The sequence below is a fragment of the Anomaloglossus baeobatrachus genome, chromosome 9 (assembly GCF_048569485.1).
Source record: "Anomaloglossus baeobatrachus isolate aAnoBae1 chromosome 9, aAnoBae1.hap1, whole genome shotgun sequence".
NCBI lineage: Eukaryota > Metazoa > Chordata > Amphibia > Anura > Aromobatidae > Anomaloglossus > Anomaloglossus baeobatrachus.
In genome coordinates, this window is record NC_134361.1 from 62,191,461 (window position 1) to 62,215,030 (window position 23,570).

General features: G+C 48.6%; 1 protein-coding gene across 1 annotated transcript in view; it reads left to right on the forward strand.

Annotated features, from left to right (window-relative positions):
• Positions 1-23,570, forward strand: part of LOC142251194 (transmembrane 9 superfamily member 2-like) — a 175,669-nt gene that overhangs the window by 33,108 nt on the left and 118,991 nt on the right. Inside the window, exons 5-8 of the mRNA XM_075323765.1 lie at positions 7,759-7,888; positions 18,190-18,317; positions 22,828-22,939; positions 23,026-23,105. Coding sequence (XP_075179880.1) covers positions 7,759-7,888; positions 18,190-18,317; positions 22,828-22,939; positions 23,026-23,105 — 450 coding nt within the window. The remainder of the gene's footprint in view (positions 1-7,758; positions 7,889-18,189; positions 18,318-22,827; positions 22,940-23,025; positions 23,106-23,570) is intronic.

The window sequence follows — 23,570 nt, forward strand, 5'->3', positions numbered from 1 at the left end:
AAAGCAAGCATATCCGACTTCAGTCGGACAGCTCCACAGCGGTGGCATACATCAACCACCAAGGAAGAACGCGCAACCGGCAAGCCTTCCAGGAAGTCCGGCAGGTTCTGATGTGGGTGGAAGACACGGCATCCACCATATCCACAATTCACATCCCAAGTGTGGAAACTAGGAAGCTGACTTCCTAAGTCGCTGAGGTGTGGCCGAAAGAGTATGGTCGCCTCACCCGGACGGGTTTCAGGAGATCTGGCGCCGCTGACAGAGGCCGGACGTCGATCTAATGGCGTCACGGCACAACAACAATGTGCCAGCTTCGTGGCACGGTTTCACAATCATCGAGCTCTGGCGGCAAACGCCTTAGTTCAGCATTGGTCGCAGTTCCAGCTACCTTAGGTGCCACCTCTGGCATTGTTGCCCAGAGTACTGCGCTAGATCAAGACCGACTGCGGCCGCGCCATCCTCGTCGCTACAAATTGGCCGAGGATGTTGTGGTACTCGGTTCTGTGGTGCCTCACGGTAGGCTAACCGGGGGCACTACCAGACCAATCAGACTGGCTGTCTCAAGGGCCATTCTTCCATTTGAATTCTACGGCCCTCAACCGGATGGTGTGGCATTGAGTCCTGGAACCTAGTGTCGTCAGGATTACCTCAGGACGTGGTTGCCACCATGAGACAGGCTAGCATACCAACGTCCGCCAAGATTGACCACAGGACGTGGAAGATGTTCTTATCTCGGTGCTCGGCGCAGGGTGTTTCTCCCTGGCCGGTTGCATCGTCTATGTTTCCTTCCTTCCTGCAATCTAGGTAGGAAAATGGGTTGTCGCTCAGTTCCCTTTAGGGACAAGTCTCAGCGCTATCTGTATTTTTTCAGAAACGACGACTTCCTCAGGTACGCACGTTCCTACGGGGAGTTTGTCTTCTCAGCACTCCGTACAAGCGGCCGTTAGAGCCCTGAGATCTGAACAAGGTTCTAATTGCTCTCCAGATGCCGCCTTTCGAGCCTTTGAAGGATGTCTCCCTTCCCGTTTTTCACGGGAAGTGGCCTTCTAGTAACGGTCTCGTCTCTTAGGAGAGTTTCCGAGCTAGCAACGCTCTCATACAAACTCCCTTCCTGGTCCTTCACCAGGACAGGGTAGTTCTGCGTCCGGTTCCGGAATTTCTCCCTAAGGTGGTATCCCATTTTCATATCAATCAGGATATCACCTCACCTTCTTTGTGTCCTCGTCCAGTCCATCAATTTCAGAAAGATTTGCATCTGTTGGTTCTGGTGAGAGCACTCAGGTTCTACTTCCCGCATGGCGCTCCTGCGCCACCCGGATGCACTCTTTGTCCTTGTCGCTGGTCGGCGTAAACAGTCGCAAGCTTCCAGATCCACCCTTGCTCGGGGGCTCGAGGAACCAATTCTTGAAACCTACAGTTCTACTGGGCTTCTGGTTCTCTCAAGGCCGAAGGCCCATTCTACCAGAGCCGTGGGTGCATCCTGGGCATTACGGCACCAGGCTACGGCTCAGCAGGTGTGTCAGGCACCCACCTGGTCGAGTCTACTTACTTTTACCAAGCATTATCAGATGCATACCTACGCTTCGGCAGACGCCAGCCTAGGTAGATAAGTCATTCAGGCGGCGGTTGGCCACCTGTAGGAGAGGGCCGTTTGACGGCCCTATCATGAGGTATTCTTTTACCCACCCAGGGATTGCTTTTGGACATCCCAATTGTCTGGGTCTCCCAATGGAGCGACAAAGAAGAAGGGAATTTTGTTTACTTACCGTAAATTCCTTTTCTTCTAGCTCCAATTGGGAGACCCAGCACCCGCCCTGTTTTCTCGGGGTTTTTCTGTTTTTTCGGGTACACATGTTGTTCATGTGGTATGGTTCAGTTCTCCGATGTTTCCTCGGATTGAATTGGTCTTTAAACCAGTTATTGGCTTTCCTCCTTCTTGCTTTGGCACTAAAACTGGTGAGCCAGTGATCCCACTGGGGGTGTATAGCCAGAAGGGGAGGGGCCTTACACTTTTAAGTGTAATACTTTGTGTGGCCTCCAGAGGCAATAGCTATACACCCAATTGTCTGGGTCTCCCAATTGGAGCTAGAAGAAAAGGAATTTACGGTAAGTAAACAAAATTCCCTTCTTTTTCACCGTCAAATTACAACATGTTATGTTTTTGTATTACCTTATTATTAACTTAACTTGCAAAATAATATTCACCCCCAAAAAAAACAAGAACAAATAAATACTTTTCAACAAAAAACTTTTATTTTTATTACAAACATAAATTATAAATTGGTATATCTTGGGCTTGGGGTGGAGATAGTACTGGAGGGGCTGACAGGTGGGAACACACGCACAGTTGGAGTATTGAGGGTGGAAAGTGGTGTTGGTGGTGGTGGTGGGGAAGTAACAGAAGGTGAAGGTGTGGTTGAGAAACCAAGAGGGAAACCAGGAGATGGGATGGGATTTGGTAAGGATTGAGGGGTGGAGTGGAGGGATTGGGAGACAGAAGAGGTGGCGGGTGAATTAGTGGCTTGAGTTGGGGTCATGACGGGTGTGGAAGGCGAGATGTGGTAGTGGGTAGGAAGTGTAGGGGCAGATGTGGTTGGGAGCTGGTACTGGGCCGCAGGCTGGTACTGGGCAGCAGGCTGGTACTGGGCAGCAGGCTGGTACTGGGCAGCAGGCTGGTACTGGGCAGCAGGCTGGTACTGGGCAGCAGGCTGGTACTGGGCAGCAGGCTGGTACTGGGCAGCAGAGGGAGTAGGGACAATGGCTGGAGGGGGGGCAGGTGCTGGAGGAGGGGTGGGTGGAGGTGGTTGGGAGTCAACCTGCGCCAGAGCCTGCCGTGTGGCTTGCATTACATGCATCTGCTGGTCAAGAGATAGCTTTTCCATGCGCTCTAGTACGGCTTGAAAAAAACAATGATTGGGTGATTTACTTGCATCTAAATGCAGCCTGTCCAGACGCGTGCACAATTCGTGTGTATTTTTTTCCATATTGGCATTTATGAAGCTAAAAGATGCACGATTTTGTTCTGATAATAATTGAATGGCGTTCTGGAAGGCTGCATTTAGATGCAAGAACTCGGGCGCATAGCTCTTTTCCTGACCCCTATGACGCTGACGCCCAGAACCCAAAGGTGTTCTACTGAGGGCAGCAGTGTCAGAGGGGTGGGGTAGGGGAAAAGCTATCTCATCACCAGCAGCTTCAGGTAATGAAGTCTCACGGGAAGCTCCAGCGCAGGTGGATGGGACAGATGTAGATGGAAGGGAAGGTTCAGATGGGTGGGGTCTGTGCGTGTGTTCACCAGTGGCGGACTGTTCAGGGATCGCTCCTGTCGGGTTCGATGCAGGCTCCTGAGTGCTGCAGACGGTGCTGGTAAAAAGAGGAAAAACAAAATAATAATTAATTTAATTGCTATACAGTGCCACAGAAAAAAAAAAAAAAGGCAAAAAAAATCAGACATAAAATATTATACTTTGTACATATTTTGGGGAATATTTACCTTCTGCACACCATAGTTGTCCGGAGGAACGACAACGCTCTAAAGTAACGGTACTTCGATCTGCGTCCTCCGGATCCACTCGGGGCCTGCATCTCTTGATTTAACTCCTTTTTGAAGCGATCCCTGATAGACCGCCACCGCTTTTGTAGTTTGTCACCTGAAAGTGGAAAACACAAAGTGGTTAGTATACAACACATTACATCCTGCAGCATAACCTACTGAACTGTGAATACTTACGCTGTTTCTTCTGGCCACGAGAATTGAGCTCCCCCCAACCTTCTACCGCTGCGTGGCATACCTCGTCCCAGAGTCGACGGGTTACGATAGTATCAGCGTGGCGGCGGTCAGCCATGTTCCACAGCGGCTCCCTCTCTCTAACTTCATCGATGAGGAGGTCGATGTTGATAAATCCGGCCTCCTCACCGTCAGAATCGGGAGCACGCTGTGATGCCTGTTCAAAGAAAGAAAAAAGAAATTAAAAAAAAAAATAGACAAAAAATCACACTGACATGAAAAAAAAAACAAAAAAAAAAAACTTACAGTATGACCACCGCCACCTCGACGACGACCCTGGGACGGTCTTGGGGGAGCTCTATCGTGAGCCCTAGAAGTTGAAGCCTTTAGTGAATAAAAAAAAAACAACATTATTTACTTATGTGTTTGGTGTGCTGTGGTAAACAATTCCTGTATGAAACTTACACTCTGACCGCCCGCTCCGTGTATTTCTCCACCCCTTCCGTCCTCTTCTGGCAGCATCTCCTGTGATGTTTCGGCCACCTGTGTAAATGTCGTTTATTTAAAAAATTTTTTTGTTTTTTTTAAAAAAAAAAAAAAAAAAAATACCTCAGTTTGTGAACCGAAGGGCGGGCTACCAGAAGACGACATATTTTATTACAGGCCACGCACACCAACTTGATGGGCCAAACTTTTCCGTCAACACTGCACCTGCAAAAAAAGAAAAAAAAATGTCTAAGTACATGTACGCAGCTCACAGCAGTGATCTGTGGACAGTACTGTGGACATACCTCTTCCCTGGAGCACTGGACTGGAGGACAGCAGAAGTTGAAGTCAGGAACCAACGGCAGGAAGTGTGTAGAATGTGCTGGATCCTTTTATAAGTTTTGTGATGATGAAAAAAAAAATTTGCGCATGCTCTGTTTACCAAACCGGATGCGGTCACCGCATCCGGTTTAAACCGCATTGCGCCGGATCCGGCATGCATAGACACCCATTGTATACAATGCCGTATTGCGCCGGATCCGGCAGAATGCGGTTATTTTAAGGGGACAAAAAACGTTACATGATACGTTCTATCCGGCCGCCGCATTCAATTATTTTGCCGCATCCGGAAAAAAACGGATGCAACGCAAAGCCATCCGGTACAATCCGGCAACAATGCAAGTCTATGGGGAAAAAACGGATGCGGTACCGGATCCGTTTTACCCGTTTTTTTCCGGATTGAACCTGATGGCAAAAAACTGATGTGTGAAAGTAGCCTTAGGGAGGTTTCTTTGTCTCGTTTTTCACAGAAAGTGGTCTTTCTAGTGGCTAACTTCCCTCAGGAGAGTCTCTGATTTGGCTGAGCTCTCTTCGGAGTCACCTTTTTTGGTTTTTTATCAAGACAAGGTGGTTCTCCGTCCGACTCCGGATTTTCTCCCTAAGGTGGTTTCTCCTTTCCACCTTAACCAGGACATTTCCCTGCCTTCCTTTTGTCCGGCTCCTGTTCATCGCTTTGAAAAAGCGTTGCATACTCTGGATCTGGTGCGGGCGCTCCAGATCTATGTGTCTCGCACCGCTGTTCTTAGGCGGTGCACCTCTCTTGTTGTGCTAACCACAGGTCGGCGGAAGGGCCTCTCTGCTTCTAAGCCGACCTTAGCTCGTTGGATTAGGTCGGCCATATCCGATGCCTACCAGTGTACTCTGGTGCGTCCCCCGCCGGGGATCAAGGCACACTCGACCAGAGCTGTTGGTGCCTCTTGGGCTTTCAGGCACCAGGCTACGGCTCAGCAGGTCTGTCAGGCTGCCACTTGGTCTAGTCTGCATACCTTTTCAAAGCACTACCAAGTGCATGCTCATGCTTCGGCAGATGCGAGCTTGGGCAGACGCATCCTTCAGGCGGCTGTCGCCCATTTGTGAAGTTAGGCTCCGCCTACTTCTCAGTTTTCTGTTTATTCCCACCCATGGACAGCTTTGGAACGTCCCATGGTCTGGGTCTCCCATAGGAACGATAAAGAAAAAGAGAATTTTGTTTACTTACCGTAAATTCTTTTTCTTATAGTTCCGTATTGGGAGACCCAGACATTGGGTGTATAGCTTCTGCCTCCGATGTCTGGGTCTCTTAATACGGAACTATAAGAAAAAGAATTTACGGTAAGTAAACAAAATTCTCTTTTTCTCCTTATTTATATTTCATGGCAGTAATGCGGATTCCACTCTCATTTTTCCATTTTTTGCATGTAGCGATTGTATTTTTCAGGCCAGTATTCACACAGCAGTTTCTGCTATTACATGTATTCCCCTTGCATGGTTACTGCTGTGCATACTTTCTCTCCATATAGTGATATATCTTTTTTTTTTTTTAGGTTTTTGCACCCAGTTCAGACTTAGAATGGTGTTCCAAACGTTATTTCTTTATTCCCTCTTTCTGAAACTAAATATCTCCAAAACTGAACTTCTTGTGTTTCCTCCCTTCAGTAACCTACTTATATCTGATGTTGCTATTGCCTTGGGTAGTTCAACCATCTTATCACTTATCACTCCTATTTATTCTTGTTTGAACTACTGATTGCTCTCGCTCTAAAGGCCCCGTCTCCCTAAGCAACATCGCTAGCAACATCGCTGCTGAGTCACGGTTTTTGTGACGTAGCAGCGATCTTGCTAGCGATGTTGCTGTGTGTTACATCCAGCAACAACCTGGCCCCTGCTGTGAGGTCGCCGGTTGTTGCTGAATGTCCTGGACCATTTTTTAGTTGTTGCTCTCCCGCTGTGAAGCGCACATCGCTGTGTGTGACAGCGACAGAGCAACAACTGAATGTGCAAGGAGCCGGGAGCCGGCTTCTGCGGACACTGGTAACCAATGTAAATATCAGGTAACCAAGAAGCCCTTTGCTTGGTTACCCGATATTTACCTTAGTTACTAGCGTCCGCCGCTCTCAGGCTGTCAGTTCTGGCTCCCTGCACACATAGCCAGAGTACACATCGCGTAAATAAGCAAAGCGGTTTGCTTATTAACCTGATGTGTACTCCGGCTACGAGTTCAGGGAGCCAGCGCTAAGCGGTGTGCGCTGGTAATCACGGTAAATATCGGGTAACCAAGCGAAGTGCTTTGCTTGGTTAACCGATATTTACCTTAGTTACCAAGCGCAGCATCGCTTCCACGCGTCGCTGGGGGCTGGTCGCTGGTGAGATCTGCCTGATTGACAGCTCACCAGCGACCATGTAGCGACGCACCAGCGATCCTGACCAGGTCATATCGCAGGTGGGATCGCTGGAGCGTCGCTAAAGTGTGACGGTACCCTAACCAAACTCTCCTCTCCAATCCTTCCTGAATGCAGCAGTCAGGGTCATATTTTTGTCCAGCTGCTTCACCAATGCCTCCATTTTGTGCCAGTCATTGCACTGGTTACCCATTCGCTAAGGAGTACAATATAAACTTCTCTCTCATCCAGAAAGCTCCCCACATTTTTGCACCACCCTACATCTCTGTCTGTCACCCTACCTAACAACCTCCATGATCTGATCATCGCACCTCAGTCTCCAAGACTTCTCTCGAGCTGCACCAGTTTTCTGGAATTCCCAACCCCGGACAATCCGACTAATACCTAGCCCCACATTTAAGCGTCCTGTGAACACATCTCTTTAGAGAAGCTTATCACCTCAACTAATTTAACTCTCCCCTGTTCCCTCCTCCTATATGTTAATCACAATCCGCTCCCTCCTATTAATCTGACTCCACATCCTCCATGCACCCAATAGCGCCTGGTAGCTGCACTTAGACAGATATTGGCTGATGTTTGGATCATTCAGCGTTTTCATGAAAACCTCCTATTTTTTTCTAACGACGGCCAGACCATACATAGCCACCACTTTTTGCCTTTTGTCTCCCTCCTCCACCCTTCCGCCTGATGCCCACATATACCGGTGCTTCGTTAGCGCAGGCTTCTGACATGAGCACAATCAGTAGGACCTTACTGTTATTGCTCCTCATAACAGTAGTTGCTGTTTTAACTGCTGAGCCCCTTGTTCTTTATTCTGTCCTTTAATAGGATTATTGATAACATGCCGGTGACCTGGTGTTACGATGTGGAGGATAACCAGAAATACTGCAGCCCCGGATTTCCAATCGGATGTGCAGTCACCTTCGATGGCAGAGTGAAAGATGCCTGCGTTATCAATGTAAGCTGTATAATGTATAGGACCTGATGTATATAGTGACGATAGATAATTCCTATACTAAGAAATCTGTTAGAAGAGCCAATAGAAAGGTAAACTCCTCACTGCCCAATAATAATAATTAATAATAATTTTATTCATTTATATATAGCGCTATTAATTCCACAGCGCTTTACATACATTGGCAACACTGTCTTCATTGGGGCTCACAATCTAGAGTCCCTATCAGTATGTCTTCGGAGTGTGGGAGGAAACCCACGCAAACACAGGGAGAACATACAAACTCCTTGCAGATGGTGTCCGTGGTGGGATTTGAACCCAGGACCCCAGCGCTGCAAGACTGCACTGCTAACCACTGAGCCATCATACAGTGCTAACCACTGAGCCACCGTGCCGCCCATGTGTCAGAATCTCGGGACTCCCTGGGAATGGCAGGAGGTAAGGAGATTCGCAGAGCACTGACCTTTGGGGACAGACCAGAGTCCTGCAAATCCATTCTTACTTCTGGTCACAATCTGATGATTAAGTGGCGCTCATTTAGAAATTTATTTTATCTTGTCAGATGCGATTTCTATATTAAAAAGAGGTTCTGCATCAGCTGCAATGTGTATTACCCTGACCTGTGCCCAACCTGTTGCAAATCATAGAATTACTCAACTCCGATGCTCTAGATCTTGCAACGTCTGCATAGATGAGGGTTTTTTTTTTGCATTTCAGCTTAACCCCTTATGACAAAAATAAAGAGATTAGGACCCTGCTTCACCTTCTAGAGTGCTCGGGAGAAAAAACAGTCAATAACCGGAAGAGCACTCCGGCACACTACCCCAATAATTGTCAAGACAGAAGTTCTGAATCAGAAAGGTTCTTTATTACATGAAAGTCCAAAACCAGAAAAAGTCCAAACAGAAACGTTTCGATCAATTAGGTCTTCATCAAAGGACTATGTGTGTGTGAGACCGGAAGCGGTGAGCTAAAAGGCGGAGGCGCAACACAATGAGTCCCTAAGGGATTGGTATCCAGAAGATGTCAGAGTTCAATTAGACCTGAATCACATGTGTCAATGTATAGCGCTATGTGAGTCCTCACCTAGGGAGAGATTGCCAACATATATCCTCTGTGTCAAATTGTAGTAAATGGTCATAAGGACAAAGAGGCTTATCTGCAGATACCTATATCAAAGTTAGTGGTGTATAACCGTGGAAGTACCCAGGTAGGTGATCTGTGTTATGTCAGGCGGTTCGCAGAGGAGCGAGCATCCACTTTGTGAGGACAATGTATATACAGTTAGGTCCAGAAATATTTGGACAGTGACACAAGTTTTGTTATTTTAGCTGTTTACAAAACATGTTCAGAAATACAATTATATATATAATATGGGCTGAAAGTGCACACTCCCAGCTGCAATATGAGAGTTTTCACATCCAAATCGGAGAAAGGGTTTAGGAATCATAGCTCTGTAATGCATAGCCTCCTCTTTTTCAAGGGACCAAAAGTAATTGGACAAGGGACTCTAAGGGCTGCAATTAACTCTGAAGGCGTCTCCCTCGTTAACCTGTAATCAATGAAGTAGTTAAAAGGTCTGGGGTTGATTACAGGTGTGTGGTTTTGCATTTGGAAGCTGTTGCTGTGACCAGACAACATGCGGTCTAAGGAACTCTCAATTGAGGTGAAGCAGAACATCCTGAGGCTGAAAAAAAAGAAAAAATCCATCAGAGAGATAGCAGACATGCTTGGAGTAGCAAAATCAACAGTCGGGTACATTCTGAGAAAAAAGGAATTGACTGGTGAGCTTGGGAACTCAAAAAGGCCTGGGCGTCCACGGATGACAACAGTGGTGGATGATCGCCGCATACTTTCTTTGGTGAAGAAGAACCCATTCACAACATCAACTGAAGTCCAGAACACTCTCAGTGAAGTAGGTGTATCTGTCTCTAAGTCAACAGTAAAGAGAAGACTCCATGAAAGTAAATACAAAGGGTTCACATCTAGATGCAAACCATTCATCAATTCCAAAAATAGACAGGCCAGAGTTAAATTTGCTGAAAAACACCTCATGAAACCAGCTCAGTTCTGGAAAAGTATTCTATGGACAGATGAGACAAAGATCAACCTGTACCAGAATGATGGGAAGAAAAAAGTTTGGAGAAGAAAGGGAACGGCACATGATCCAAGGCACACCACATCCTCTGTAAAACATGGTGGAGGCAACGTGATGGCATGGGCATGTATGGCTTTCAATGGCACTGGGTCACTTGTGTTTATTGATGACATAACAGCAGACAAGAGTAGCCGGATGAATTCTGAAGTGTACCGGGATATACTTTCAGCCCAGATTCAGCCAAATGCAGCAAAGTTGATCGGACGGCGCTTCATAGTACAGATGGACAATGACCCCAAGCATACAGCCAAAGCTACCCAGGAGTTCATGAGTGCAAAAAAGTGGAACATTCTGCAATGGCCAAGTCAATCACCAGATCTTAACCCAATTGAGCATGCATTTCACTTGCTCAAATCCAGACTTAAGACGGAAAGACCCACAAACAAGCAAGACCTGAAGGCTGCGGCTGTAAAGGCCTGGCAAAGCATTAAGAAGGAGGAAACCCAGCGTTTGGTGATGTCCATGGGTTCCAGACTTAAGGCAGTGATTGCCTCCAAAGGATTCGCAACAAAATATTGAAAATAAAAATATTTTGTTTGGGTTTGGTTTATTTGTCCAATTACTTTTGATCTCCTAAAATGTGGAGTGTTTGTAAAGAAATGTGTACAATTCCTACAATTTCTATCAGATATTTCTTTGTCGCTCCATTGGGAGACCCAGACAATTGGGGTGTATAGCTTCTGCCTCCGGAGGCCACACAAAGTATTACACTTAAAAGTGTAAAGCCCCTCCCCTTCTGCATATACACCCCCCGTGCATCACGGGCTCCTCAGTTTTTATGCTTTGTGCGAAGGAGGCACACATGCACGCATAGCTCCACATCTTAGTCAGCAGCAGCTGCTGACTATGTCGGATGGAAGAAAAGAGGGCCCATAACAGGGCCCCCAGCATGCTCCCTTCTCACCCCACTCTTGTCGGCGGTGTTGTTAAGGTTGAGGTACCCATTGCGGGTACAGAGGCTGGAGCCCACATGCTGTTTTCCTTCCCCATCCCTTAAGGGCTCTGGGTGAAGTGGGATCCTAATCGGTCTCCAGGCACATGAGACCGTGCTCCCTCCGCAGCCCCTGGGGAATCTGCTGACAGGAGCCGAGTATCGACAGGGACAAGGCCCTGCTACTGTGAGGTACTCTGTGTCCCCGTGGGGACCGCGCATAGAGCGCTGATGCCACACACACTGCAGCACTGCTGGGTGTGTTAGTGCGCCGGGGACTAATGCCACTGACAGCCGCGCCGGTCGCGCTGTGAGGTACTCTGTGTCCCCGTGGGAACCGCGCATGGAGCGCTGGTGGCCATATACACTTCAGCACTGCTGGGTGTGTTTGTGCGCCGGGGACTACCGCGCCGACCGCGCTTATATGCCGGCCGCGCTTATTACTTTAGTCCCCGGCTTTTGCGGCCTAGTATCGCATATTCCCGCCCCCAGGCCTGCCAGTCAGGGGAAGGGCTGGACGCTGCACAGGACGTTAGTGCTGAGGGTTGGGGCATACTTGTATCCTCCTCCCCCCTCATACAGCACACTGGTTCCAGATTCCCGCACTTTCTAGGGCACGCCCACGGCCCCCTCCTCTCCACAGAACGCCGGCAGCCATTCCTGTCAGCACTTCTAACGCTGGAGAGGAGAGACAACAGGCTCTGGGAGGCCCATGCAGGGATTCTGGTGATCACACAACCGCTTTGAGCGGTCGGTAAGCAGCACCTGAGGTGCTGGCCCCACTGAGTACAGAAGTGTACATATATATATATATATATGCTTATATGCTATACATTTACACTGTACTGTCGCACTGTTGATTTTTGGCTATATACCCTCCTGGATTGTACTCAGAGGAGACAACAGCATGTCGTCTGCAAATAGCAAGGGTGCCAAAGCACAGGCTTACTTTGCAACCTGTACCTCATGTGCGGCTATACTACCGGCTGGTTCCACGGACCCTCATTGTGTGCAATGCTCGGCCCCTGTGGCACTTACTCAGCCGGAGCCTCTGCTACTGGTGGCCCAGGTAGAACCACCTGCTACCACTGTCCAGGTGACAGGGACGGAGTTTGCAGTGTTTGCTGACAAACTGTCTGAGACTATGGATAAATGGTCTGCTAGGATACTAGAAGCCTTACAGTCCAGACCGGTGATTCAGGCCCCGGGCATTGTTCAATCATTGACCCCAGGCCCCCCTCAATTGGAGCTGCAGAGTGCTCCTGGGATGACCCATGGGTCCCAGGGTGAGGTCTCTGACATGGACCGCAGTCCCAGGCCGCCTAAGCGGGGGCGCTGGGAAATTCCCTCGACTTCATCACACTGTTCAGGGTCTCAGCAGGAAGACTCTCTGGATGATGAAGCGGAGTTAGCAGATCAGGATTCTGATCCTGAGACCGCGCTTAACCTGGATACACCTGATGGTGACGCCATAGTGAATGACCTTATAGCAACCATCAATCAGGTGTTGGATATTTCTCCACCAGCTCCTACAATTGAGGAGTCAGCCTCTCAGCAGGAGAAATTCCGTTTCAGGTCTCCCAAGCGTCCATTGAGTATGTTTCTGGATCACTCTGACTTCAGAGAGGCAGTCCAGAAACACCGAGCTTGTCCAGATAAGCGTTTTTCCAAGCGCCTTAAGGATACACGTTATCCCTTCCCCCCCTGACGTTGTCAAGGGCTGGGCTCAGTGTCCTAAGGTGGATCCTCCTGTCTCCAGACTGGCGGCTAGATCCATAGTTGCAGTGGAAGATGGGGCTTCACTCAAAGATGCCACTGACAGACAGATGGAGCTCTGGTTGAAATCCATCTATGAAGCTATCGGCGCGTCTTTTGCTCCAGCATTCGCAGCCGTATGGGCACTCCAAGCTATCTCAGCTTGTCATGCGCAGATTAATGCAGTCACACGTACATCTGCTCCGCAAGTGGTGTCCTTAACCTCTCAGGCGTCGGCGTTTGCGTCCTACGCCATTAATGCGGTCCTGGACTCTACGAGCCGTACAGCGGTAGCATCCGCCAATTCGGTGGCAGTCCGCAGGGCCATGTGGTTACGTGAATGGAAGGCAGACTCCGCTTCCAAAAAGTTCTTAACCGGTTTGCCATTTTCTGGCGACCGCCTGTTTGGTGAACGATTGGATGAAATCATTAAACAATCCAAGGGAAAGGACTCTTCCTTACCCCAGTCCAAACTAAACAGACCTCAACCACGGAAGGTACAATCGAGGTTTCGGTCCTTTCGGCCCACGGGAAGGTCTCAGTTCTCCTCGTCCAAAAGGCCTCAAAAGGATCAGAGGAACTCCGATGCATGGCGGTCTAAGTCACGTCCTAAAAAGACCGCCGGAGGAACCGCTCCCAAGGCGGCCTCCTCATGACTTTTGGCCTCCTCACACCGCATCCTCGGTCGGTGGCAGGCTTTCCCGCTTTTGCGACGCCTGGCTGCCACAGGTAAAAGACCGATGGGTGAGAGACATTCTATCCCACGGTTACAGGATAGAGCTCAGCTCTCGCCCTCCGACTCGTTTTTTCAGAACATCCCCGCCCCCCGAGAGAGCCGATGCTCTTCTTCAGGCGGTGTGCACTCTGAAGGCGGAAGGGGTGGTGATCCCTGTGCCTCTTCAGCAACAGGGTCACGGTTTTTACTCCAACTTGTTTGTGGTACCGAAAAAGGACGGATCCTTCCTTCCTGTTCTGGACCTAAAACTGCTCAACAAACACGTAAAAACCAGGCGGTTCCGGATGGAATCGCTCCGCTCCGTCATCGCTTCAATGTCCAAAGGAGATTTCCTAGCATCAATCGACATCAAAGATGCTTATCTCCACGTACCAATTGCACCAGAGCATCAGCGCTTCCTGCGTTTCGCCATAGGAGACGAACATCTTCAGTTCGTGGCACTACCTTTCGGCCTGGCGACAGCCCCACGGGTCTTCACCAAGGTCATGGCAGCAGTGGTAGCAGTCCTGCACTCTCAGGGACACTCAGTGATCCCTTACTTAGACGATCTGCTTGTCAAGGCACCCACTCAAGTGGCATGCCAACACAGCCTGAACATTGCTCTGGAGACTCTCCAGAGTTTCGGGTGGATCATCAATTTTCCAAAGTCAAATCTGACACCGGCCCAATCTCTGACATATCTTGGCATGGAGTTTCATACTCTTCCAGCGATAGTGAAGCTTCCGCTGGACAAACAGCGTTCACTACAGACAGGGGTGCGATCTCTCCTTCAAGGCCAGTTACACCCTCTGAGGCGCCTCATGCACTTCCTAGGGAAGATGGTAGCAGCAATGGAGGCAGTTCCTTTTGCGCAGTTTCATCTGCGTCCTCTTCAATGGGACATTCTCCGAAAATGGGACAGGAAGTCGACGTCCCTCGACAGGAAAGTCTCCCTTTCACGGGCAGCCAAGGCTTCCCTTCAGTGGTGGCTTCTCCCCACTTCTCTGTCGGGGGGGAAATCCTTCCTTCCCCCATCATGGGCTGTGGTCACGACGGACGCGAGCCTGTCAGGGTGGGGAGCGGTCTTTCTCCACCACAGGGCTCAGGGAACCTGGACTCCGACAGAGTCCTCCCTTCAGATCAATGTTCTGGAGATAAGGGCAGTGTATCTTGCCCTAAAGGCGTTCCAGCCGTGGCTGGAAGGCCAGCAAATCCGAATTCAGTCGGACAACTCCACAGCGGTGGCATACATCAACCACCAAGGGGGAACACGCAGTCGGCAAGCCTTCCAGGAAGTCCGGCGGATTCTTATGTGGGTGGAAGCCACGGCCTCCACCATATCCGCAGTTCACATCCCGGGCGTAGAGAACTGGGAAGCAGACTTTCTCAGTCGCCAGGGCATGGACGCAGGGGAATGGTCCCTTCACCCGGACGTGTTTCAGGAGATCTGTTGCCGCTGGGGGATGCCGGACGTCGACCTAATGGCGTCACGGCACAACAACAAGGTCCCAACATTCATGGCACGGTCTCAAGATCACAGAGCTCTGGCGGCAGACGCCTTAGTTCAGGATTGGTCGCAGTTTCAGCTCCCTTATGTGTTTCCTCCTCTGGCACTGTTGCCCAGAGTGTTACGCAAGATCAGGTCCGACTGTCGCCGCGCCATCCTCGTCGCGCCAGACTGGCCGAGGAGGTCGTGGTACCCAGATCTGTGGCATCTCACGGTGGGTCAACCGTGGCCACTACCAGACCGACCAGACTTGCTGTCTCAAGGGCCGTTTTTCCATCTGAATTCTGCGGCCCTCAACCTGACTGTGTGGCCATTGAGTCCTGGATCCTAGCGTCTTCAGGATTATCTCAAGAGGTCATTGCCACTATGAGACAGGCTAGGAAACAAACGTCCGCCAAGATCTACCACAGGACGTGGAGGATATTCCTATCTTGGTGCTCGGATCAGGGTTTTTCTCCCTGGCCATTTGCCTTGCCCACTTTTCTTTCCTTCCTTCAATCAGGATTGGAAAAAGGGTTGTCGCTCGGCTCTCTTAAGGGACAAGTCTCAGCGCTCTCTGTGTTTTTTCAGAAGCGCCTGGCCAGACTTCCACAGGTACGCACGTTCCTGCAGGGGGTTTGTCACATAGTCCCTCCTTACAAGCGGCCGTTAGAACCCTGGGATCTGAACAGGGTACTGATGGCTCTTCAGAAACCACCTTTCGAGCCAATGAAGGATATTTCTCTTTCACTCCTTTCACAGAAAGTGGTTTTCCTAGTAGCAGTCACATCACTTCGGAGAGTGTCTGAGCTAGCAGCGCTGTCATGCAAAGCCCCTTTCCTGGTGTTTCACCAGGACAAGGTGGTTCTGCGTCCGGTTCCGGAATTTCTACCTAAGGTGGTATCCCCCTTTCATCTCAATCAGGATATCTCCTTACCCTCTTTTTGTCCTCATCCAGTTCACCAGTGTGAAAAGGATCTGCTCTTGTTAGATCTGGTGAGAGCACTCAGACTCTACATTTCTCGTACGGCGCCCCTGCGCCGTTCGGATGCACTCTTTGTCCTTGTCGCTGGCCAGCGTAAAGGGTCACAGGCTTCGAAATCAACCCTGGCTCGGTGGATCAAGGAACCAATTCTCGAAGCTTATCGATCTTCTGGGCTTCCGGTTCCCTCTGGGCTGAAAGCCCATTCTACCAGAGCCGTGGGTGCGTCCTGGGCTTTGCGGCACCAGGCTACGGCTCAGCAGGTGTGTCAGGCGGCTACCTGGTCGAGCCTGCACACTTTCACGAAACACTATCAGGTGCATACCTATGCTTCGGCGGATGCCAGCCTAGGTAGGCAAGTCCTTCAGGCGGCGGTTGCCCACCTGTAGGAAAGGGCCGTGGTACGGCTCTATTACGAGGTATTATTTTACCCACCCAGGGACTGCTTTTGGACGTCCCAATTGTCTGGGTCTCCCAATGGAGCGACAAAGAAGAAGGGAATTTTGTTTACTTACCGTAAATTCCTTTTCTTCTAGCTCCAATTGGGAGACCCAGCACCCGCCCCTGTTCCCTTCGGGCTGTTGTTCTTTGTGTACACATGTTGTTCATGTTGAATGGTTTCAGTTCTCCGAAATTCCTTCGGATTGAATTTACTTTAAACCAATTTATAACTTTTACTCCTTCTTGCTTTTGCACCAAAACTGAGGAGCCCGTGATGCACGGGGGGTGTATAGGCAGAAGGGAAGGGGCTTTACACTTTTAAGTGTAATACTTTGTGTGGCCTCCGGAGGCAGAAGCTATACACCCAATTGTCTGGGTCTCCCAATTGGAGCTAGAAGAAAAGGAATTTACGGTAAGTAAACAAAATTCCCTTCTTTTGTTCAAACCTTCAAATTAAACGTTACAATCTGCACTTGAATTCTGTTGTAGAGGTTTCATTTCAAATCCAATGTGGTGGCATGCAGAGCCCAACTCGCGAAAATTGTGTCACTGTCCAAATATTTCTTGACCTAACTGTAGATCCGTGCAAGGATGCACATTTGGGAGCCGGTCTGTTTATCACACGCAGGATTCTGCCATTTACCCGTTACGGGTGTTCCTTCTCAGTACCTCACAGTGTCTTTAATAAGACCTCCACCTGGACCCTACTCCAAACATGCATCCTTGCACGGATCTATATACATCCTGTTTCACACACAGTCCTTTGATGAAGACCTAATTGGTCGAAACGGTTCTGTTTGGACTTTTTTTCTGGTTTTGGACTTTCATGTAATAAAGAACCTTTTTGATTCAAAACTTCTGTCTTGAGAATTATTGGGGTAGTGTGCCGGAATTCTCTTCCTGTTATTAACCCCTTATGACTTCTGCCATAGATGTGGGGGTGGGGTGCACAGTATGTATGCTCAACACACTGCAGGTGCCAGTTGTGCTGTACTGCTGGCACCCCACTGTGATTGCAGCTTTTTGCCCGCTCTCTGATTGCAAGTTGTCAATGGTACGATCTAGTGAAGGCTCCTGTTACTGTATCTTCCATGTTAATACCACTATGAAACTATTTCACAAATGGTAAAATGACAGTACACAACAATGCAGACGTATTCCAGTGTATTGTACAAATAAAAATGTAAGAAAAATAATAGTGTATATTTATTAATATGGCATCACCATAACTGTACAGGTCTGTGGAACAAATTCATCAGGTCATTTGTATCACAAACTAGACGACATAAAAACGCACCCAAAAAGCATTGGTGAAATAGATAAGGTGTTTTCCATTATGTGGTAAAATAGGGTCCCAAAAATACACCTCCTCATTGGAAGGCTTGGAGGAAAAAATGGCTGCGTCTTCATGGGTATAAAGGATTCCAGAATTTTTTTTTTTTTCTTCCCCAGTGGTACAGATTCCTATGAGAATTTTTTTAATCCTATCAGAAAATATTTGCGCCCCCCCCCCCTTCCCACTTATGAGCCATTTCTTCCCACTGTCTCCTCATCATCCACTTAGAAAAGAAAGCAAAAATCTATGTTGCGCAAAACAAGACCGCCTGCCAACACTGTGAGGTGTCAGGTTACATCTATTATGCAGAGGGAGACTCACACATTATGCTGAGGTTTCTGACAAGTCCTTGACCTCCCCCCAGAGCTGGACTCACATCTGCACTGCTGAGTACTGCTGTTTATTCCCCCCACCCTGCTGCACGTCTTTTGTCTCTGCTTTTTTTTTTCTTTCCCCACTTTCATGTCATAATGGTTTGTTTTCTTTTTTTCTTCCTGCAGTCTGAATTTAACAAGAGAGATACCTTTTACCTATTCAATCACGTCGATGTAATAATCACTTACCACAGTGGAAAAGAAGAGAATTGGGACGGTGCTCGACTGGTCACAGCAAGACTTGAACCTAAAAGGTAACGTTTTTTTTCCTTTTTGTTTTTTTTTTTGGGCTTTGCCAGCCGTTCGGGCCTTGTGGTGAAGCTAACTGGCCAAGCCGGTTAATATTTTTCCTTCTTGTTCAAGAGTAACCAGTCTAGAACTAACTAATCTAAAGAAACACACACACACACACACACACACACACACACACACACACACACACACACACACACACACACACCAAAATCTGTGTAATCAACCGACCGTTTGTTTTGGGGCCTCCAGACTCTCCCAACAGATGAGATTGGTGAAGAGAAGGATCTGCCCTGTTGAATGTTATTGCCGCTCCTCCTCTTCTTTGTGACATTAAGCTGCTGTCAGGATGGTCAGTGACTCCATCAGAGTGCTCAGCTGAGAGTCCAGCCGACAGCCATCTCTCCAGTTCTCCCCATACACTTGGCCAAGTACTCCTGCGCTACTGAGGACCACTGTCATACTCCTCTGGCAGCAGCTCATCTTCCCTGTGGACAAAAGGTTTGGCCATTAACACTAGAAGACCCAGAAATTTCGAGCTTCCTGGGTTCCAAAGGTAGAAATATTGAATGACCCCTCTCTGGCACTTCCAGTGTTAAAAACTCATCAGTCCGGATCCTTCTCAGTTTACAACTGCCAGGGAACAGCTGAAATGCCCCATGCACATCAGATGGCTTGGCCAACTTTCGGCTAAGGTCAGACGAGCATTTAGCATCCGATGCGAGATGCTAATGACTGACTCCCGCTCTGCTGCGAGTGTGCTCAAAGTCTCATTATACTGTGATTCGATACTGCAATCAGATCACACCTGCGGAGGAGAGGGAAGGATTAATCTCTCAATCGCCTCCATTACCAACTGATGCAATTACCTCATTGCACTTGTGTAATGCGAATGCAGTGCATAGACTTGTATGGATGCAAGTGAAAACTGATCGGATTCCACCTGCAGCATGCTGCAATTATTTTCTCAGCCTGATTAGGGCTGAAAAAAAATTGCACGAGACCGGCCCCATAAGCGTAACATGGGTCCGAGCAGAATGCGTTTTTTTTTTTTTCTCTCAATCGCACTCCACTCGGACAGTTTAACTTGCTGTGTGTCCTAGGCCTAATGTCTTGAGCCAGACTTGGCAAATAAGGTAAGTCAGGCTCTACCACTCAGTAGGTAGGTGCTATTGAGATAAACAAATATAGTACAATAATAACCTCAGCACACAAACAAGAGAAGATCTGAGAATTTGAATTTGTTTTTAATTTGATAAACTGCAAAAGGTGCACAAAAGGTATAGCAAACCCGACATTTCGGCTTTACAAGCCTTTCTCGACATTTTGCGTGGAGATAAAGAGGAGATACGAGTCACAGGCGAACCGCCAAGCAAATTAATTTCAGAGGTGCCACATTTTTGCAGTACAAAAGGTTCAACCAGGGATCATGGAGTACAGTTTTGGGCAAATGGTGCCACTGCTGGTGAGAGCCTGGGGAGGAGGAGACGTCCTGGTGAGGCAGTGGTGGCAATGGAGATAGTGGCGTCACGTCATTGAGCCAGACATGAGGGGGCTTTGTACGCAACAACATTGCTAACGAGATGTCGTTGGTGTAACGGAATTCGTGACACACATCCGGCCTCGTTGGCGGCGGCGTTGCGTGTGAAACGCAGGAATGACCATTAACTATCAAATATACTCACCATATCGTTGACACGTCGTTCTAATCTCAAATATCGTTGCTGCAGGTACGATGTTCGTTCGTTCCTGCGCCAGCACACATCGGTACGTGTGACACCACAGGAACGACAAACACCGTACCTGCTGCCGCCGCCAATGAGGGAGGAAGGTGGTGGGCGGGATGTTACGCCCACTCATCTCCGCTTCAATTGGGCGGCCGCTTAGTGACGCTGCACGAACCGCCCCCTTACGTAGCCTAATATTGAGGCCTTATGCACATTAGATGACAATTGGCCGAGCCGTCGGTTTTACATGGTCACCTCCTACTTTTTCCCTAACACATGGTGTCAGGGAAGAGAAGGATCAGGGTAAATGAAGACGCCGTACTTTCCTATCCCATCCCCCCACTGGCACTCCACAGATCCCACCCAATCTGTTTCCATTCTGCAGTGATGATGTGCCAAGCACCTGACCCATGCAGCCAGTCACAGGCCTCGGTGGTGTACAGCAATCAGACCAGTGATTGACTGCAGCGGTAACATGGGTAGATGACATGGCTTTACTGCAGTAAACTGTTTCGCAGTGGAGCAGCACAGCTGGAGAAGAGGGACAATGTATCACCATCTATTATTTTTATCATATTCTCACCTGAAATCCTCTTAAAGGGATACAGCACTACTTTGTCACTGTTCAGAGATGTAGCAATATTTGCTCCCTGAATAAAACACTTAAAATGGATTTTCTGTGATTGGTGTAATCTTACATGGAGTATTTTGGACCCGCTCTGCCAATCCCACCTCCCCCCAAAAAACAGACCTATTTATACGAAGCATAGGCTTATAGGACACTTGTTACCTTTTTAAAATTTCACCCTTGGTGTAAAGATCTGTGCCACCATTGCGCAAAAAATGCTCTTTATTCTTATATGCTAATTGGGCGCTCGGTGCATGCTTTGCATATGTGAGCGGGTGTGGTGCACCGTTCCGCCCCTGAATTTGGATGCCCAGTCTCCTTTTGTCTCTTGATTCACAGCATTATCTCACCCAGAGCAATCATGGGTTGAGAGTAATTATGTTGGCAATCGTGTCTGTGAGCGGTGCTATTGCAGTCTGCTCTTCCCCATTGCTTGACCCCCGGGCTCAGTGACCTCAGGGATCCGGTGATGTCATGTCAAATTTCTGATCACGTGACATCACCGCGGCTGGCCCAAGTCTTCCAGAGTCAATAGACTGGGCGATGTTTCACTGCTCATCACAGCCCAGTCTCTCTCTGCTGTGCGAGAGGAGGGACATGATGGGCTGTGACGCTGGGCTGTGCTGAGCCGTGAAACACCGCCCACAGCCAATCACTCACAGAGACTGCGGCTTGATGCGGTGATGTCAGGTCAGCAGGAAGTTGACGTGACCTCACCGGATCCCCAAGGTGACTGGAGCCCGGGGGTCAGGCGATGGGGAACAGCGGTCCACAATAGCTCCATTTACAGGCACTATTGCCAACATAAGGTATTTGAGAGAAACATGTTTCTCAACATATCGATCTAGCAAATTAAATAATATATATATATATATATGTATATGTGTGTATGTATGTGAACCAGCCCTTTAATGATCAGAGAAGCAGACATGAGCTTCCTCCTAAAACTGCACTCGCTCTGGGCCAGCCAGTGCCACAAGTCACCATATAGGGATACAGGAGTATCCAACATCGGGGCAGAATAGTTCATCCAAGTCACTCCGCTACGCCAGCGGTGCTCCAAGCACCATAGCGAACATATAGCCAATATATAGGAATATGGTGCTTTTTGCGTCAGTGAGGGACTAGTTTCTACATTATAGGGTTTGTGTCCTTTATCACTATGCACTTAGTTTTAAATTGTTTGTCAATGATGGACTCCCTTTAAGCCATGCACAATGTCAGAAGAAGCTGCTGATCTACTGTGTATGGGGGGCTCCTAACTCTACCCCTTAATCAGTAAGTGAAGAATTTAGTATGGTGAATTTCAGAGCCCGATCCTTTTATTTCCAGGGAAGATGAGATCTATTTGGCTGGGGCTTACTCCTCTCTTATTAAAAACACGTGCACACTCAGCTGTCACTGCCATCTCTCCCGACCCCAATCATACACGTGCACTCTCAGCTGTCACAGCCATCTCTCCCTACCCTAATCATACACGTGCACACTCAGCTGTCACTGCCATCTCTCCCGACCCCAATCATACACGTGCACACTCAGCTGTCACAGCCATCTATCCCGACCCCAATCATACACGTGCACACTCAGCTGTCACTGCCATCTCTCCCGACCCCAATCATACACGTGCACACTCGGCTGTCACTGCCATCTCTCCCGACCCCAATCATACACGTGCACACTCAGCTGTCACAGCCATCTCTCCCGACCCCAATCATACACGTGCACACTCAGCTGTCACTGCCATCTCTCCCGACCCCAATCATACACGTGCACACTCAGCTGTCACTGCCATCTCTCCCGACCCCAATCATACACGTGCACACTCAGCTGTCACTGCCATCTCTCCCGACCCCAATCATACACGTGCACACTCAGCTGTCACTGCCATCTCTCCCGACCCCAATCATACACGTGCACACTCAGCTGTCACTGCCATCTCTCCCGACCCCAATCATACACGTGCACACTCAGCTGTCACTGCCATCTCTCCCGACCCCAATCATACACGTGCACACTCAGCTGTCACTGCCATCTCTCCCGACCCCAATCATACACGTGCACGTTTGTCTCTGCTACCTGATGTGAATTATTTTCTGCTGAGCCAGAATTCTAGGAACTGATGATCAGTATTGTAAGTAAATTATGTATCATTTGTAGCTATAAACACACCGGTGATAAAGAGTTAAAATGTGAAGGACGTCCAATGGAGTTGCCCAAGGATCTGAAAAGCCAGATGCAGGTCATTTACTCCTACTCCGTGTCCTTTCAGGTAAGTCTTTAACATTCTAACAAGTTTATTTTTATTGATAAGTTTTATTGGCTGCTTATTTGGATGTGTTTTTCTTTTCTATTTAGGTAAACAATACTATTAAATGGGCATCTCGCTGGGACTATATTTTGGAATCCATGCCGCACACTAACATTCAATGGTTCAGGTAAGAAATTTCATAGTCCAACTACATTTTGGCTGAAGTGTTGCCATCCGTTTTTCATGGATGGATTAAAGAGCACTTGATGCCAATTTTTCCCCATTCTAAACTAAGGCCACCACAGCAGTCTAGCAACCTGTACATAAGCCCCAATTCCCTTTGCACATCCCAAAAAATACCCCCCTTAAATGGCGTGGTCTCAAGGTCACCACTGGTCTTGCTTGGCACCTCCTTCCCTGTGATCGCAGCCCTGCCCTGCTTCATGTGGGAGACACGTCCTCCTCCACACAGCACCCCCAACCTTGCTCCGGTGTAGTTGTACTGCTACGCCTACTGCTGAGGAAGAGCAAAGTGCTGGAGTGGTATCACTACTTACTGGCTGCTATCTTCTGCTCTTCTTGGCATGTCTCCTGTCCAACTCTGCCATCTTCTGACAGCAGCCCCTGACTGATCGGAAGGCAGAGGTTTCTG